Source organism: Centroberyx affinis, unplaced genomic scaffold (genome assembly GCF_046629955.1).
Source record: "Centroberyx affinis isolate AG114_WGS23_722 - 3 ecotype Tasmania unplaced genomic scaffold, CSIRO-AGI_Caff_v1 ptg003188l_1, whole genome shotgun sequence".
In the NCBI taxonomy this organism is placed as follows: domain Eukaryota; kingdom Metazoa; phylum Chordata; class Actinopteri; order Beryciformes; family Berycidae; genus Centroberyx; species Centroberyx affinis.
Window position 1 is genome coordinate 205692 of NW_027281231.1, and position 19150 is coordinate 224841.

General features: G+C 42.4%; 1 protein-coding gene across 1 annotated transcript; it reads left to right on the forward strand.

The window, feature by feature from the left end:
• Positions 1-1033: 1033 nt before the first annotated feature.
• LOC139659997 (DNA ligase 1-like) lies at positions 1034-17935 on the forward strand (the record flags this gene model as incomplete). Its single annotated transcript, XM_071538037.1, has 18 exons — positions 1034-1174; positions 1828-1893; positions 2757-2937; positions 4303-4305; positions 5285-5447; positions 7183-7320; positions 9145-9513; positions 9666-9792; positions 10920-11006; positions 12366-12422; positions 13183-13241; positions 13788-13901; positions 14085-14251; positions 14625-14701; positions 14921-15012; positions 16461-16560; positions 16777-16862; positions 17820-17935. Coding segments are annotated over exons 1-18 (2019 nt in total), but the record flags the coding sequence as incomplete, so codon positions are not given.
• Between the last annotated feature and the right edge of the window lie 1215 nt (positions 17936-19150).

Genomic DNA, 19150 nt, shown 5'->3' on the forward strand with positions numbered 1-19150 from the left:
CGGAGGGGAGGAGAGGAGAGCGGGGGATGGTGGACAGATGGGGGATAGAGAGTAAAGGAATGAAAACAAACCAGATGGACTGCTTTCCCTCCTCCAATCTTGCAAATACACATTCTTGTTGTGTTATTTTGAGCTCAGTGTACAGTAGTTTATTATTCACTGCCTGTGATTCAGAATATACAGACTTTGTATTTATTAAGTTAGACCACGTTGTCTTTTGTGGATAGAAATGTTGAGAAATCAGCTTTTTTTTCTTCAGCACTCTGCGGTGGGGAATTGCACTTGTAAACAATTAACAACATGGCACTTGTGTTTGAGTAAATAAAGCAGCGCACTCAACTTACATTATTTAGCTGTTTGTCTTGCCTTCTCCCTCTATTTCAGGCATCATGAAAATAATAAGAGGTGGATGAAATATTCATCTTATATATACATGTTAAAATTTTCATGACAGGAGGATGAGGCGTCGTTCCAAGTCTTGCAGCATCAGGACCAGCTCTGGCATCTGCAGTTACAACCCCGCCGCTGCAGGTGGCGGTCGCGCATTTGACGTTCGCCCAACATTTCACAACACTGTTTTTTTTCCCGGGAGAAAGTCTGAGAGGTGGAAAATACGAAGAGCTGTCACTCTGTCGGCATTTCCCCGTACCAAAAACGACCAGAATTGTCAGATATGGCCTACTGTTGCATGTATTCTTTTCGTTAAAAACATCTTAGCTGTATTTTGGGTCAAATGTCACACAAGCCGAAGATATTTTTAATGTCAGGAGATAGAATTTACTATGTTGTGATGAGTAGTATCTATATTTGGAAAAAGGTTTGTATCTGTTGCTGTGTTTATGCAGAGACTGTAAAAAATAAGTGTCAAGTTGTGTCAAAAGAGGTTTCTACCCGTCAAAACTACTGCAGGAGAGCGTGTGCCTGAAAGTTAACGGCTAACCGGAAGACGGTCCAGTTTTTCCACTACTGAGTGTTTCCTCTTTTATATACACAATCTTTGACTCAGATGTCATTTTGGCGCCGAATATTCCAACTATATTGTCACTCTGCAGCGCGGGAGTGTGTGTTGTGTGTGTGTCTGTATGTTGGACTTTGCGGTTGTAAATTCATTATTATTCTCAATTTAGTGTTAACGCAAGGAAGAGTTTGGAGACAACATGCAGCGAAGCATCGCGTAAGTAGCGAAGTGACAGCTGGGTTTGTTTCGGTTTGGTTTGCTAGGTTACTAGCATTAGCTTACTGACGGCTGCATCTAAAGCTGTAACAGTTAACCTGTGTCTTTTTAAAGGTTCAGGGACCTCCATTGGTCCTACATGTGGCTCCAGGGGCCCCCAACAAAATGAGGATTAGTTGAATTTAAATGTTACTGCATTCACTAGAAGTTAGCACTAGGAGAGAGTCAGATATAACTGTTTTGATAAGAGGTTTAACTCCCTGCCCCTACAGCAGAGACAGACAGGACAAGTCTTGTTAGATGAAGCTTCCGGGTAGAAAACCTTTATCAAACAGGGAGTGTGTGAGCTAAATCATATTTATTTTGGAGTCACTGACACGAAAAAGGTTTGGGAACCTCTGGGTGATCCAAACGAGTCAGCTAACTTCAAGATAGCTAACTGTGATTTCCTCTTCTTAGTTTAACCCCTCAATGCACTGCACACAACTCAGCAGTGTTGTTTCTTATTTGACAAATTCCTTCGCCAAGAAGATCCACATCAACTTTAGTTTTAAATACACTTTAAAAGTCTCTTTGGACTAGCATGTTGGCTAACGTTCCCCCATACTGCTTTGTGCCTACTGCTTTCTAACTGCTTTACCTCCTTCCATCAGATCCTTCTTTTCGCCCAAGAGCAAGGACAAAGCTATCAAGAAGAAAAGTGATGAACCGGTGAAAGAGTAAGTAAGCTTGTTGTGGTTCAATTCACACAGGATGGTGGCTGCCATGTCTGGCTGTCTGGCAGGTGTCATGTCATGGTTCCCAAAGTGAATCAAATCTTGGTTTAATTTCAGCAATATTTTTGAAATATTCCTCAATGAAAGACTAGATGAATTTGGCTATATTTAGTATACCCGTCTGCCTACAGGTAGACAGGTGTAGAATTGTCTGTGTAGAATTGTAACAACAAAAAATCCTCTCTATTTAAATAGCAGCACTTTTTCTCTATGCCCATAATCCCTGGTGATAATGAACATTGACCTCAATCCACTGCATGCTGTTAGGGTTTCAAAATCTGTTTTGAAACAGATTTTTGTCTTGGAACCCCAATAACAGTTGTCACTTTGTTAGTATATGCTGTTATTTTACAGTCTTAGTGAATCAGTGAATTCTGTGTTGCACAATAAATTCTTGTGGTCAGTGTTGATTATCACAAGACACTGAGGAAAGAGACCGTAACCTCTGTTTCTCTGTTATCTGTGGGGGCTGTCTGCAGGTCTGAGCTCTGCTTATAGCTTTGACAATTGTGTATTCAGTATCTGTAATCTGTATCATCTTGTAGATCTTAAAACTCACTTTTATAGACTTGCTTTTATGTAGTGACCTTTTATTATTGTTTTGACCTCCCTTTTTTATGAGTCTTGCCTTGATTTTATATTTCTTACTTGCTTTTATTGCTTTTGCTGTTGATTTTTATGAGGTTTTTTTTTATCCTTTGGTAAAGCATCTTGTAACTGTGCTTTTGGAAAGCGCTATAAAGGTTATTATTATGACTGTATTCATTTGAATTGCACGGTGTTTTAACTTTGTGTCTGCTCCCCAGACCAGTCAAGAGCCCTCTCAAGGTGCAGAATGGCGTCCAGGAAGCCGATTCGCCCATCAAGAAGGTTGTCAAGCGCAGTCGTCAAATCCTGGACAGCGATGACGACGAGGCACCGGTCGTGAAAGAGCAAGTCGCTGCCAAGGGACAAGGACACAAAGACGTGCCAGCTAAAAAGGAAAAGGTAAAAGCTACTTTACATTTCCTGATTGGGTCATTAGTAGGAATCACTTTAAGAGACGTGACAAGGAACATATTTATGTGAGTATTTGGTCTGGTTTTAATGAAATGTAATATGTAGCTTTAAAGACCCATAATGTCATTTGGTTATCAAGTGTCCTTTTGGAGTCTCCAAATGGCCTTTTTGGAAATCTGCCTAGACATCACCTTAGGGCTGGGCGATAATTCAATTTTATCATTTATCGTCTTTCCATGGAATCATATCGTGATGATATGAAGATATTTTGATATTGTGACACACATTTCTGCGGACTAAATTGATGATGACAAGCAAATTTGACTTAAAAACTCTTATAAAATGAGGTATGGTAGGAATATTATTTGAATATTTCTGTTTTGTTTGACATCACACCTAACATTACCATTTGGTTCAATGAGATGAACATTAATTTGATTATTTATTTAACGTGATTTTGCGTACATGAACCATATGGTGATATATATTGATATCGAGAAAAATCCTTATGATTATCATGATATTGATTTCAACCATATCGCCCAGCCCGAGTATTTGGTCTGGTTTTATTGAAATATACAAAAATATGTAGCTTTAAAGACCCATAATGTCATTTGGTTACCAAGTGTCCTTTTGGAGTCTCCAAATGGCCTTTTTGGAAATCTGCCTAGACATTACCTTAGAACAACCATTTGCCAAATGCTCATTTTTTGTGGTGTTGCCATCAACCTTGATCCAGGATGTGGTCGGGCCTGTGGCTCCATTGAGTTTCTATGCTGAAATAGCACAGCCACAGGCAGCTGTTCACACTGAAAATTTCTTTTGTTTTTTCTTTTAGGCGAGAAAAAAAATTCAATTTCCACTGTGTTTGAGCTTCTGTTACTTTGTTTGTTTCAGTAGTACTTGGAGTAATTCTGACACTTGGAGAACAAACAAGGCTTACCTTTCAGGAAAGACCCAGATTATGCCTGTAGTCACAGAGGTTCAAGAACAATAACCGTTTTATTTTGGGTGTCATTTTTGGCCTTGTCCGCAGAAAATGGCTCCAAAAAGAGTTTATCACTAAGTGCTATACATGCACCAACATTTCTTGGTAACATTCTTCCTGGTGCAGAAACAAATTGACAATTCACAGACACTGTATACTGGTACACGCACACATACACAGTATAAGAAGAACAAGACATCGTAGTGTAAAAGGATCAGGAGCAGAGGTATATTTGTTCAACATTATGAGTGTTAAAGATGAATTAGCCCTTAGGCCTGCTGCTCACTGGGCGTATTCTGTGTGTAAACAACAATACAACGGTGTTTTCCCTAGATGCTTTGAAAAGTCTCTGAAACATCATGTAGACCGTGAAACATTACAAATCTCCATTGTAACCAATCCAGATGACGATGTTAGGCATGTTGGAGCTCCTCTAGGCAGAGTGGTGCTCATTGTTCATTTAATGGTAGGAAACACTGTTGTACAAAGGCACGTTTATTGTATGATGAATCACAATGTTGAATGGATTTTTTTTACAATAAGGCACATTATGAAAACCAATCATTACTGACTGTGGCTGCCGCTCAACCACCTGCTGTTTGATGAATACTTCCTCTTTACCTTATTTCTCTTTTTCTGGTAACATGTCGGAAATGATTCATTATTCATTCATCTGGGGAAGAGCTTGTTAAAGCGTATGATCTTTTTCAGCATGGTCCTGCTTCATATTCATATGGTTACATACATTTACACCTGGGAGCTGCCCAGTAGAATCTCCTACTGTTGGCCACTGAGCAGCTCCACCAGAGCAAATGGGGTTAATTGCCTTGCTAAACTTGATAGCAGTTGTTAAAGGAAAGTCTTCATTCACTTTACCCACCCAAATCTTTCCATTTGTGGTTCAAGCCCATGACTTTTCCGGTCACAAACCTTCTCTAACCTTTATTCTGCTCCTGCCCCAATTATGAATTAACATTGTTATATTTCTAGATTGTTCTATACTGTTCTTTCTTCTTTTCTTTCTGTGCTCAGTGTCTGATGGGGCTGCACAATTCATTGAGTATAATCAATTGTTTATTGTGATTTTAATTTACACAATTAATAATCAAATTAATATTAGTTTAGAATATTGAGACACTTAATTTAATTTAGGGTGTCAGCGGTAGATTAAAATGGTCAAGATGTCGACATAATTTGTAAAAGTCACAGTAATTTTGAACCTCAAACATTAACAAACATGATTAGTAGTAATTTCAGCCATTATAGTGCAGCACTAGCTTCTGATTTGAATGTGTGTCTTGTCATCAGAATGATAACCATTACTTCTGTCTCTGTCTTCTCCAATAGGACGATGTGTTCAAGGCCGTTCCCACCCCCGTGTCCCCTCCACCTGCCCCGGCCACCCCGGTGACCCCGGCCACCCCGGCCACCCCGGCCTCTTCGGGTACGCCTGGGACCCCCAGCACCCCCACCTCCGTCTCCCCCTCTGGGATCCCCAAACGCAAGACCGGTGAGTATCTGGTTCCGTTTTACCGTAGACTTAATCTAGATCCGTGGTTCTCAACCTTTTCTGCCCGCAGTCCCCAAAACAAAACAAGGTCTCCTCACAGCCCCGGTGTTGCAGGAGTAAAGCTGCAGCATTTTGAACTTTGACACCAAATGAGGATTGATGATTTTTCCGTCTCAGGCTGTTTTACTGGATTAATCATTAGCAGAAAACTAGTGGCTGCAAATAGTCATTATTTCACAAGAAAAAAAAAAAGCATTTATCACAATGATTCAATACATAAGAAACGTGTATACTAGAAATAATTAGTACACTCCCCTCTTTAAATTCTCATGACTCTCTGAAGGGTCCCAACCCCTAGATTGAGAACCACCAGACTAGATTGAATTGCACTATTTGTCATATAGCTCAACTGCTGAACCACTGAGTACACTTTCAAGCCTACATTATTATTTTTCTATGCGTTGAGATGATAATATTATTGCTACTTTGTCTTGTGCTGTTTCGTTTGTGCTGACTGGGGCTTAATGGAACCAGCAGTGCAAGTCTTCACATTATTATAGCTGATTGTCAATGTTTATTTTGTCCCTCTTTGTTTTACAGCGCTTGGTAACTTTCTGTAGAGAAGCACTGAGCAAATGTAGTCATTATTATTTGATAACTGCACTTTGTACACGACTGCTTAAACATTTTACTGCGCAAAATAAGAGTATTGAAGTGCTGCTGTATTTTCCCTACCATGCATGTCATTATCAATGAGTTTACCGTCTTTTTTTATTTGATGTGAGTACAAAACATTAAAATGACTTACACTGTACATGAAATAGATTGGCCAAACTGACTTCAGTGGAAAACCCTTATTGATTTCACCTATCAAAACCCCTTTAGTCCTGAAGAGGAGATGTAGACAAAGAGGAGGAGAGACAGGTTAAAGAAGCTTTTTATTTTAAAACCTTGAAACAAATGAGGAATCAATCAGGCAAAGGGGAGTCCAACTCAATACTGGGAAGGTGAATCCTAACATTTTTGTGTATAATGTATCTTTCAGAGCAGGTTACAGCAGAAATGAAGAATGTTTGAGAGGAGAACATAAGCTACTTTTCAGTATTGTTTTCATTAGGGAAGTGTTCACTTTGTTTCCTTCATCCTACTTTTGCGACAAGAAAATGGCTCATTCTCTTTTCATCATCCCATTCTCTTTGTGTCTGATGACTGCAGTGTTTACATTCGGCAGCGGTGCGGTACCACAGCAACTCTTCCACCGCTGCTAGAGAAAACATCACATTAAAATAACTGTAGACTCCAGAGACCAAAAAGTGCAGTCTTAATGTCAGGAGTTGATGCTTTCATTACGATATCTGAAGAAAACGTCTGCGCTGCTACCTGTACTAGAACCATAACTGGGACCAAAATGGAGGCGGATGTGGAACCAAAACCAGAATTACCCCCGAGCATCACTGCTGCATAAAATTACAAGGGAAATTACACTGGAATCTTAAGCTGCTTTTGCTGCATAATATCTTTCAGGATGGAATTGGTGTTTTCGTTAGCAAACTACGTATCTCTGATTCTCCTTTTTTCTTTGCCCTACATCTGTAGTAAGAGAGCAGCTCGTCCTGTTTTCATCTTCAGAGTCTCTTTCTGTTTGATGACTACATGATTTCAGTTGGGATGCCTCTCACTATTTATTTATTGTTTTTTTTGGGGGGGGGTTTGTTGCCTGTCCTGACATGCGCAGCGAGGAAGATGTTCCCCAAGAGGAAGCTGGATGAGAGCAGGAGCGGCAGTGAAAGCCAGAAGGAGGAGGGCGAGCCCAAGGAGGTGCAGGGTCAACAAAACAAACGGCCCCGCGTGGAGAGCAGGGCCAGCAGCCCCGGTAAGGCTTCACCTCTGCTGTAATAACTGGGTTCCTATGCAGGACTGGATAGCAAAATATGGAAGTAAGGAAAATTTATGGGAAAAGAAGAAAAAAAACTCAAAAAACAATGCACAGTATTATACCAGTGATGCACAACTGTGGCTCCAATGATGATCCTGGTTATTCTGCTTGTTATTATCATCATGATTATTAGACTTCATTATTTGGGTGAAAAATTAATTGTATCAACATCTGTTTTCAACTGCAGTGGGTGTTTTAAATGGACATGTTCTATGCCAGAATTCTGTGATTTATTAATTGTGGAAATTGAGATTTATCATTAACCAAAATTAATTGTGCAGTCCTCCATTTGGTGAAATTGGAAGACCTGCTGTGGGTTCCCATATCATGATGTCATCATGTAGAGTATTGGGGCCTATAATGTTACTATCAGCACATATCAAATTCAACACAGACCAGAATCTTCAGAAGAAATTTAGGTCGTGGAAAAAGGAATTTTGAAATGGGGAATATGTAGGAATCCTAACCGCTGGTGTCCGGGGACCACCAGGGGTCCTTGAGAGGGTTCCAGGGGGTCCCCAGCAAATTGATGAAGTGATAAACTTCACCATTACTTCATTTACCAGAATTTAACACAATTAGAGAATGTAGAAGAATGACTGATTTGATCATAGATTCACTGTTATCTCTCTAACTACAATAAAGATAGTCATGGGATTCTGGACAAAATCATAACTAACAATAAAAATATTCTCAGATTTGGGTCTGCGAGACAAAATCTCATCAAATGGGGGTCTGTGGCCCTAAAGTGTACCAAATTAAGGGTCCATGATATGAAAAAAGTTGAGAATCACTGCTTTAGGCTATTTCCCAGGGTTTCTGTGCAGGTTTGGATAGTCTGGAAAATGAATTTGATAATTTCCAGGTCATGAACAGTTTGGAAATTGCACAATAAATGAAAAAGTATGGAAGAATATCATTGTTCAGTCATATGACTGCACATTGTATGTAGCCTAACTGTGATGTTTGCTGGCATGAAGAATAATCTTCAATTACAGAGTGACATGGCCTAGTTGACACTCGTATTGCCCATCTTTAGTTGTTGCCACTATGAGCACACGCATCCAAAACCAGCCAAATTCTGAGTTTCAGTCTAGAAATTGAGCTGCAGGGAGAAAAGTGTGTGATTTTGAAATAGAAACTGTAAGAACATGTTCTCTGATAAAAGATGCATCAGTGATTTATTTTGGTCTCCTTCAGGGCGAAATTGAAAAGAACATTTGGTTAACTTGACTTGCAGTGAGTGTGTACAGCAACCTATCTTCAAGATAGTGTTGTAGTCTGCCGTGGTCGTCACCTCTGCAATTCCAGTGTTTATTTCCAGCAGGTTTGTCTAGTCCACCAGACACTTTGGCAAGTAAACAACCATTCTCATGTCTATTCTAAAATGCAATGCGGCTGATAAAATACCAAAAGTGACTGTGGCATTTTAGAATCCACCGGGCCATTTTGACTGAGATAGGGGCCACACTGGAAATCAACCTTCTCATCCACCAGCCAGTATCACGACCAAGCTCTATCTGTTGGCACTCGATGATACAAGTGCTACAAGTCATGTCAATAGGCTTTTCTCTCTTACTTGACTCTCTCGGGGGGAAAGAAAACCTCAAAAAAATAACCCGCTCCATTTAGCAAACAATGCTGTTATGTTGAAAACGATGTTCAAACATGGTCTTACAAAAAACTGGGTTGCCCTCTGTGGATAAACTGGCATTTATCTCTTCAATGACTCCACTTCCTTTCCCTCTCTCCCCTGTGTAGGGAACACCGACGAACCCATGGAGGAGGGAGCAAAGGAAGAAAGGGTAGAAAAAGCAGTGACCGAAGCTGACAGACCGGAGGAGGTGAAGGAGAAGAAGAAAGAGGATGGAGAGAAGGCCAAGGAGGAGGAGCGGGTGGAGAAGGGAAAGAAAGCTGAGGGGGCGGAAAAGAAAAATGAAGCGAAGAACAAGAAGAAGGTGGATGATGATGATGAGAAAGGGCCCGCCGTTGCCAAGGAGGAGGTGGTTGAAAAGGACACGCGAGAGGGAAGAGAGAGCCCGAAAAGTCAAACGGCAAAAGAGCAGAAAGAAGCAAAAGAGCAGAAAGATAAGCAGTCGGCCAAGAAAGCCCCCATCAGCAGTTTCTTTGGTGAGGAGGAATTTGCATAGCTCTGTGCTTGCACAAAAAAAAAAATGTGTCCGTAAATGTGCTATGCTTTTATCAGTTAGGAAAGACGGCAAAATGTTGCCCCCCACACCCTGCTCCACCCTCACCTCCCTTTATTTATTTTTTTTCAATAGCTCCCAGGAAGGCTGCTGTGAAGATGGAGAAACCAGAGGAGAAGAACGACGGAGAGAAAAAGACGAGCGGGGAGAAGAGAAAGGACGGGGAGAAGAATGCGGCGGAGGAGAGCAAAGACAAGAAAGGGTAAGAAGGCAAAGTACAAGAGAAAGTTGAAAAGAGCTCGGGCTCGATGGGCCTGATGCCGAGCCTGTCTCTCTGCCTGGTTTGGTGGCTGCAGACCGTCCTGTAACCAGAGGGTAACGGGTTCGATCTCTGCAACAGAAATCGATCTCTGTGTCCACCCTTGACCTCTGACCCCTGTAGTAACGTACTTACAAGAGTGCCTTTAGAGGAATATGTGAATTTCTAATGACTGAATGAATCACTATGGTGTTTTGAAGTGCTCTATAGGCCTAATTCCTACTTCACCATCTTTCTGCCTTGAATCTGTTTGCCAGTTTTGCATATTTACATGGCGGTCGTCCTTCTGGCTCTGCAGTCTATTTGCCCTCCTCTTTCTGACAACCCATTTGTCTGTCAGTTTATTATTATTATTATAGTTTCACACCAGTATCTCAAAAGCTGTCTTACATTCATTACATATTGGTTTCATTACATGCAATTGAACTCATAGTAGCAGTTAATTACTTTTTTTTTTTTTGCCATTTTGAGGCTTTGTTAGCTACTGCAACTACCAACTATTTTTGGCCAGAAATAGGAATTGCATTTTTTCCATCCTTTTTATTTATGTACCTTTTTGTTGCTGCCTCTTTTGAGAGGGAGAGGAGAGAGGGACTTTGCACTTCTTCCTGTGACCTAGATTGTATTATTTGGTCTGACTCTAGTTTCTTGCAGTATGGGATTATAAACAAAGTGAAAATTCCTTGCACTTTATTTCAAATAAAGTAATTTTTTCAGCATCCTAATCAGTGGATTTTGTTCCAGCCGTGTGATTTTGTATTATATAACATTGGCAAAGTAGATAAGATAATTTTTTACAAAGTAGTTTGAACTACTTTCTCTAAATACCTTTAGTTAACAAAACTATATTTCCCTTGAGGTTAACTTTGCTGTAGTTAAACTTCTTCCAATGTTCCAATGTGTCCTTTCAAAGTAGCTTCTCCAACGCTGCTTACAGTTTGAAATGTGTCATTCTTGGGATAATATTGTGCATTATTGTGTGTTTACTCAGAAATTTGTCTTGCAGCCAGTGTCCAAAACAGCAGTCACTGCCACACAGTTATTCTCTTTCTTCTTGTCTTCTTCCACAGTGAGAAGTCCTCAGGACAGACGGACTACGACCCGTCCCGGCCCAACTACCACCCTGTGGACCACGCCTGCTGGGGGCGGGGCCAGAAGTAAGCCCAACCCACCTTTCACTCAGCCTGTTCACCTCTCACCTCAACCAGAAATGTGATCCCAGTGTCTCAATATACATACCCTGACCCAGGTTTCCCACTGGTCATGGCATTTCTGGAATATCATGGAATATTGAGAGGTTTATTCACAGAAATAGGATGTAAGTCAGGGAATTTGATAGATTTTTTGGGGAAGTTGGGGAAGATCCATAAGTTGAGAAAGAAATGGGTCTTTTGACAGGAATATACCAGCGTGTATTTTCCAACTTGTTTCACACATTTATGGTACCAAATGGTGGTTTTTCTACTTTGTATGGCCTTCAGCAAGCCCAACTGCAGTGGGAGTCAAGACTTTGTACCCCTTTTTCAGCAAGCCCAACTGCAGTGGGAGTCAAGACTTTGTACCCCTTTTTAACTTTTCTGAGCTGAAAAACAACATCGAGGGAGGAATAAAATTTTCAGGGCAGAGTAGCACTCTGACTATAAAGTTATTGAAAAAATCATGGAGTTTTACATCAAGGCCACAGTGGGAACCCTGCTGACCACCCTGGGCCCAGACCAGGGTCAAATACTTTATGCAAATAATTCTTTGAGTTTGTTTTGGGTTTGTAACCTGCTTGGAGAACCAGATGGGTTGAGTTTACTGCATGCGGACATTGTTGGGGTTAGGGTTAGGTTAGGGTTAGTCAATCGCCAAAAAGTGAATTAACACTGAAATACTTTACTGTGCTTGTCTAAACTTTCTGGACTTCATATTCTCCTATGTGGCAAACCGTGCCCATCTGGTACTCCAAGAAGATAAAAAATAAACGCTAAGAATAATTTTTCAATTTCCCTGGACCCTGGACTGACTGAGCATGCCCAAAATGTTATCAGATACAGCAGGACTTGTTTTCCCGGGATACCTGGAGATCCATTTGGAAGACTGCAATGTTCAGCATTTTTACAAAGTGTTTAAATCCCAGGGTCCATCTGAACATGGCTCTACAGAGAAATTCTTGTATGGTAATTTTAGTTCTGTGAAGCGGACCTACTGTATATACTGTGCTTTATTACCATATGGTGGCTAATAGTTGTTTCTGTTTTCTTTGAGTGTCCAACTTGATACATCTCTATTAAAGTCTTTGTAGGGACACAGGAACATTCGCTCCATCTGTTGTCGGGCCACTGCAGCAATTGACCTTTTACCTCCTCGCTATTGGTTGCATGTGATGTTGACGATGTAGGAATCGAAGCGTGTTCTGCTGTTGCACTAATTGCTGCTCCACTCGCTCTGGATAGCTGAGTCGGCTAAATGCCTAAAATGCAAATCTGTCTGTGTAGATGTATCGCCTAACTACATGCTCATCACCTCTCCAGAGTGCCGTACTTGGCTGTGGCTCGCACCTTTGAGAAGATCGAAGAGGATTCTGGCAGGTAAGAAGAGTTTTATTCCGAAAATGAGGATATACAGCAAAAGTTTAAGACAAAATATACAGGTTTCCCACTGGGTATTTCTGGAATATCAAGAAATTTAGAAAGGTGTATTCAATACTGCGACAGTCAAGGAATTTGATAAATTCTCTGGGGAAGTCAGGAAACTTTACAAATGGGTCACATTACAGGAATATACCAGAATGGTGTTTTTTTTTTACAACTTGTTTCACACATTCATTGCATTAGCTGGTGGTTTTCAGCTGTTTTTCTCCACAGCAAGCCCAACTGTAATGGAACTACAGTCTGGTTAACTTTTCTGGGCTGAAAAACAACAAGGAAGGAATATAATTTTTAGGTCGTGGAATCGCACCGACTTAGTTATGGAAAGTCATGAAAAAGTCATGGAATTTTACATCAGGGCCACGATGGGAACCCAGATCATAAGTTTTGAATGAGTTTGTGACTTACGTGTCGTCTGGTTGGCAAATTGGATACACCTTAACACACTGCATCTTCTATATATTGAAGCTGATGAATGACAAACTTCCGGGTAATGACTTGCCCCCCCCCCCCTCCCGCCCCCTCCTAATTGATATACAGCGTTTCAGAAATGAACTCTTCGTCTACATCCCCTGCTTCCACTTCCTATTAAAACCTCCAGACAAATCTCATTTCCGACCGCAAAGTATTTACAGGGTGGCTTTAAAATTCGTTTAACTCGTCTCCCTTGTCTCAAAGCGTTCCCGTTGTCATTTCCTAGGCTGAGGAACATCGAGACGCTGTCGAACCTGCTTCGCTCCGTGCTGCTGCTCTCTCCAGGTAAATGGTATTTTATCTCTCCCATAATGCATGCTGATGTACCTACACAGGCAGCTGGCTGCCTGCCACTCTATCAAGGAGATGATGATGAAGCCAGGTTGCACATAAAAGTGGGAGGATGAGTCAGTTCATTGATGTGTGTGTGTGTGTGTGTGTGTGTGTGTGTGTGTGTGTGTGTTAGTTAGTGTTCATCGGTGTGTCTTTGTTGGTGTGTGGGTGTGTGCATGCATGTACCTGTGGGATGCCTTTTGCTGCGAGTCTGTGTGTTTGTATTGATGTGTTTTTTGGTGGTGTCTGTGTGTGTGTTTGTGTGTGTCGGGGTGTGTCTGCGTTAGTATTTGTGTGTGTGTATCTGTGTGCTTGTCTTTGTCGGTGTTCGTGTGTGTGTGTGTCTCTGTCTGTGTGTTCCTGTTGGAGTCTGCATCTGTGTGTCTGTCTGTGTGTTTGTTCCTGTTTATTTGTGTCTGTGCATGCATCTGTGTGGTGTGGAATAACATGTATGCATTTGTGTGTGTGTGTGTGTGTGTGTGTGTGTTCCCTCTCCAGACGACTTGCTGTGCTGTGTGTACCTGTGTCTGAACCAGCTGGGTCCGGCCTACCTGGGGATGGAGCTGGGGGTGGGAGAGACGGTGCTGATGAAAGCTGTTGCCCAAGCAACTGGTAACGGACACTCACACACACACACACTCTCACACACACACACACACACACACACTCTCACACACGCATTCTTTTGCACCCAAACACTTGCACACACATACCCAGCTTAATTGCCAACCCTTCCTTTCTATGCTCATCAGCCGGCGAGGTGGCTGGTATTTACCGTCTCCGTCTTGTTGCCAGGGCGACAATTGGACAAAATCAAGGCAGAGGCGCAGGAGAAAGGGGATTTGGGCCTGGTGGCGGAGAGTTCCCGTAGCAACCAGCGCATGATGTTCCAGCCCGCCAGTCTGACGGCAGGGGGCGTGTTTGGCAAATTGAAGGAAATTGCCAACATGAGTGGGAACTCGGTGAGCCGCAGAATAACATTTTCATTAGAGGAAAACGGACTTGGGGAAAATAATGTTTTCACTCAATTTGCCTCTTAAAATTGGGGTCGGGGAGGGAAAAGAAAGATAATGTTAATGCGTGTGTGTGTGTTTTCAAAAGGGAATTGTTAGTTTATTTGTCTACTGCGGAGGAAAGATAATAGGGTAATTTTTCAGCCTTTGAATAAGTCGTCAGATGGCTGGAATGTCTCGAGAAAATTATTTCCTTTTTCTGTTTGGTATTTCTTTTTTCTTAAACATGGAGTAGTGTGCTCGCTGGTGACCTCCCTCTTTCTGCATTCTGTCTCTTCTCGCTCTTCCTCTGTGAATCTCAATTTCCTCTCGGCCGCCTCAGGCCATGAATAAGAAAATCGACATCATCAAAGGCCTCTTTGTGGCGTGCCGCTTCTCGGAGGCCCGCTACATAGTCAGGTAAAATAACACACACACACACACACACACACTGACTCTGCTGCTTATGCGCCCACACGCATACACACAAATCTGCATGTCTATACACACAGACATATCACAACGCCTTTCTTCTCGCAGGTCTGTTTGTCTGTTCAAGCATACAGCCGTCGTCATGGATATCAGGTGCTCTTGGGCGTGAACGTTGACTGCTATTGGCCTTGTGGTTTTGATTGACAGGTCCCTGGCGGGGAAGCTGAGGATAGGCTTGGCGGAGCAGAGCGTCCTGGCAGCGCTGAGCCAGGCCATCTGCCTGACCCCGCCTGGACAAGGTAGCCTGGAATATTAAAATCGTCACACCCTCGCCCCGACACAGGGCTTCGGGAAGAGCTGGGGGTTTCGCTCAGTTTGCCTCTTGAAATTGGGGTTTGAAAAATTGATGGTTTTTTTTATGGTCGAATGAACGAGAAATACCAATACACCGGATCTGATGGAATTATGCTATTTAAATAGAAACCTGGCTGGGATGTGAGACGAAAGGGGGAGGAAAGTGTGAGAGCAGAGAATAATAACAACCTTTATTTATATGGTTTCTTTATTCTGTTCTATTGTTGATTGTTGATCAGTCGGATCTAATTAGGCTCATTCTCTGGAAAGCCCTCTGAGACATGCATGTGATAAAGGGCTATAGAAAGAAACAAACTTGAAACTTATAGAGCAGTTGTGAAAGTAGCTTTACAAAGTGCTTCACGATCAATACAAAGTCTTAGATCAAAACTTGAAACATGAAACGACTAAATACAAGTGTGTGTGTGTGTACAGGTGAAGGGTGAGGATGGGATTTGATCCTTGGTTAGGGTACGAACAAACCAGGGTAACCAAGCCACTATACCAGCAAACATGCCACTACAAAACATGCTAAATACAAAAGGGCAGATGAACAGAATAACTAAAACAGCGGTGACAAGGTATGTCACTGGGCGTATTAATCCGGCGCCTCCCCTCACCGATGTTTTGTTGAATTTGTTCCACAACACCTCCAGGAGGAAATTTTGACATCCTCGCCCCTCGCCCTCTGCTATCGCTGCTCTCAGCACTGATCAGAGCCACATTACCACAGACACCTAAGTGAAATAAATGCATCGGTGACTTATTAGTATTCGTGGCTTATTCACGACTCGAGGTATGCTTTAATAAGGGTCAATTAGACCAGAGGCTTGGTGGGAAATTTGCATTGATCCGTGGTCTAGTCTGGAAATGTTTTTCTTAACGTTTTCTTCATTTATTTAACCATTATTTAATCAGGCAGGTCAAATAAGAGCAAGTTGTTTTTAGGGCGGAAATGGATCATTAGAATTAATAATTTATATTTCAAATATTTCCTTTAATTAACCTTTATTTTACCACGATACCCATATATTTCATAATTTAGTATTCAGTAATAGTTCAGAATATAATGTGATCATGATTATTAGTCTTGATCTGGGGAACAAAATAGTTTGTGTCTTTGCTTGCAACATCTTTACTATTTTCAACCACAGTGGAAATTATAAATTACATGAAACGTGTCAGTATCTCTAAATTCAACAATTATTCATTGTGGAAATTAAAATGGAGATAGCTATATACAATTAATTGCGCAGCTCTAATTCTTGTGTATCTCATGGCCTTTGAAGTGCCTTTGAACCTTCATCCAGCAAATGTTGGGTCATATGAATGTTCAAACACTTAGACAGAACGGTTTGAGATTAATTTTTTTTTTTTTTTTCCTTCCCCTATAGATTTCCCCCCGCTGTGATCGACGCAGGGAAGGGGATGAGCACCGAGAGCAAGAGGGCCTGGATCGAAGAGAAGAGTCTAATTCTCAAACAGACTTACTGGTAAGTGAAGCCTAAACAAACCCTCTCATTTCACTTTGCAGTCCCTCATCGGCGCCACCACAATGCTTCATCCCTCTTAAGCCCTCTGCCTCATTCCCCCTCATTCCCTGGCACACTCATTCTGTTGACTTTAATTTTGGATCATATTGATTTTTTCTCTTTTTCCCCAAACACGCGGTCGTGTCTCCCCACCCGCTCCCCCGCTCTCCCATCCAGCGAGATGCCCAATTACGATGTCATCATCCCGGTTCTGCTGAAGGAGGGCATAGACCAGCTGCCCAATCACTGCAAGCTCACCCCAGGTAAACAGCCAGTCAGGAGGCCCGGAACGCTATACGATTCAACATGGTGATTGGTCTGTGTTTATTGATCCATTCAGTGGAGGTGAGTCGGTTATTTTAGTTGAATCATTTATCACTTAAAGATACAAGGTGCTGCTAAAATTAGGATTTAGCTCCCAATTACGCTGTTGTCAAGCTATTGTGATAAGGACCCTTGGCACCAAGTTGGGAAATTAATACCAGTCACCATCTGAATTCTAGTAAATTTTGGCTGGTCAGTTAGATGAGTCTACCTTCTGTCTTGGCAGATCCACAATTATTATTCAGAGGCCTGTTCTATTCTAAGAGAGAGATAAGATAGTAAGATAGTGAAAGTGGCTGATGTGGCCAGGGGACAAAAGCGTTACTCTCCTGCCATGATTGGCACTATGCTCTGTAATCACAATTAGAGGCTTTTTATTGGTATATTTCATTATTTAACCTCCGTGCTGCTTTTGAAGCTTAACTTAGCAGTGCGCCCCAAGGGGAACTGAGTCAGAGAACTCTCAAATTGGGGCCAAATGAGAACACAAATCAAATCATTTGAACTATAGGTTTGTCACAGAAACAGTTGTGGGTGTGATGCTGTTGTGTCATGTGGGAATGTGTCATCGAAGCTAATTTCACAGCTCTGGGTTTTGCGAAAAGGCAAAACGGATCCCAGATCTGTCTCACTTTCTCTTCCCGGAGGCCTGTTGGCACCAGCGCCCCCCCCCCCCCCCCCCCCCCCCTACACGCACTCACACGTGCAAAAAAAAAGTGCCAAGTGAAGAAAACTTCTCCTGGGCCAACTTACATTAGTTTCTTAACTATTTATGATTCATGAAAAATGCATGACTGCGTCTCTGTGTTGGTTGCTTTGGTGTCTCGCTGTTGCTACCCTCCGTTTAGCGGTTTTACTTTCTCCAGTTCTCACATCAGTTCTTCGTCTTTCCCCAGGTGTGCCGCTGAGACCGATGTTGGCCCATCCCACCAAGGGCGTCGGCGAGGTGATGAAGAAATTCGACGAGGCGGCGTTCACCTGCGAGTACAAATATGATGGGGAGCGAGCGCAGGTGTGTGTGTGTGTGTGTGTGTGTGTGTGTGTGTGTGTGTGTGCGTGTGTGTGTGTGTGTGTGTGAGTGAGCGAGTGAGTGAGTAGGCGTGCATATGCCATGATGCGATGGAGTACAATTGTTTGTTTTTCTCGTGTTTGGCACTGAACATATGCCTGCTGAATTTTGTATGCATATACCTTTTGGCTGTGTTCATTGTGTATGTGAGGTATTGCTGTTGTGTGGGTTTTTTGTTTTTTGATTTTTTTTCTGCTCGCTGTGTGTGTCCGCTTGAATTTGTGTGTGTGTGCGTGTGTTTCTTTACACTGTGTGTGTGTTTTTGCCTATTCTTTCAAGATAAACAGTAGTGCTGCTTTTGCCCTAGGCCTGTAGGTAGAGCGAGCTACCTCTCCCATTGGGGATGAGAGAGAGAGAGAGATGGGGGGGGAGGGAGAGAGAGAGAGAAAGAGGCATGGATAGAGAGATGAGAGCGAGGGCGAGACATAGAGAGAGAGAGAGGGACAGAAACAAAGGGCGAGAGACTGCAGTGGGGAGAGGGGAATGTAGAGAGAGAGAGACATGAAGAGACACGGCAAGAGACGGCTTGTAATGTAAACCCCTCTAGCAGTATTGTTAATTTTGGACAGTCATGCCAATAAAGTGTCTTTGAACTGAGCTGAATTGAGAGGGAGAGACGTGCAAAGAGAGAGAGGGAACAAGAGAGAGAGAACGACACAGAGAGAGAGAGAGAGAACGACACAGAGAGAGAGAGAGAGAGGGAGAAAGAGAGAGAGACAAAATGACATGGAGACAGAGCGAGCGAGCACTATGACGTCCTCTCTCTCTCTCTCTCTCTCTCTCTCTCTCTCTCTCTCTCTCTCTCTCTCTCTCTCTCTCTTCTCTCTCTCTCTCTCTCTCTCTCTCTCTCTCTCTCTCTCTCTCTCTCTCTCTCTCTCTCTCTCTCTCTCTCTCTCTCTCTCTCTCTCTCTCTTCTCTCTCTCTCTCTCTCTCTCTCCCACACTGCAGTGGACATTACCTTAAACATCCAGCAGAGGGACTCATGGTACACTGCTCAATTAAGCACTCCCTCTGTGTGTGTGTGTGTGTGTAAGGATGGAGGAGTGGACAAGGAAACTGTGTGTCTGTGGTTGTTTGGATTTGACAGATAACCATACACAAGCTTGTGTGTGTGCATGGATTTGATGAACCACCATAAGCGTAAATGTGTGCATGGAA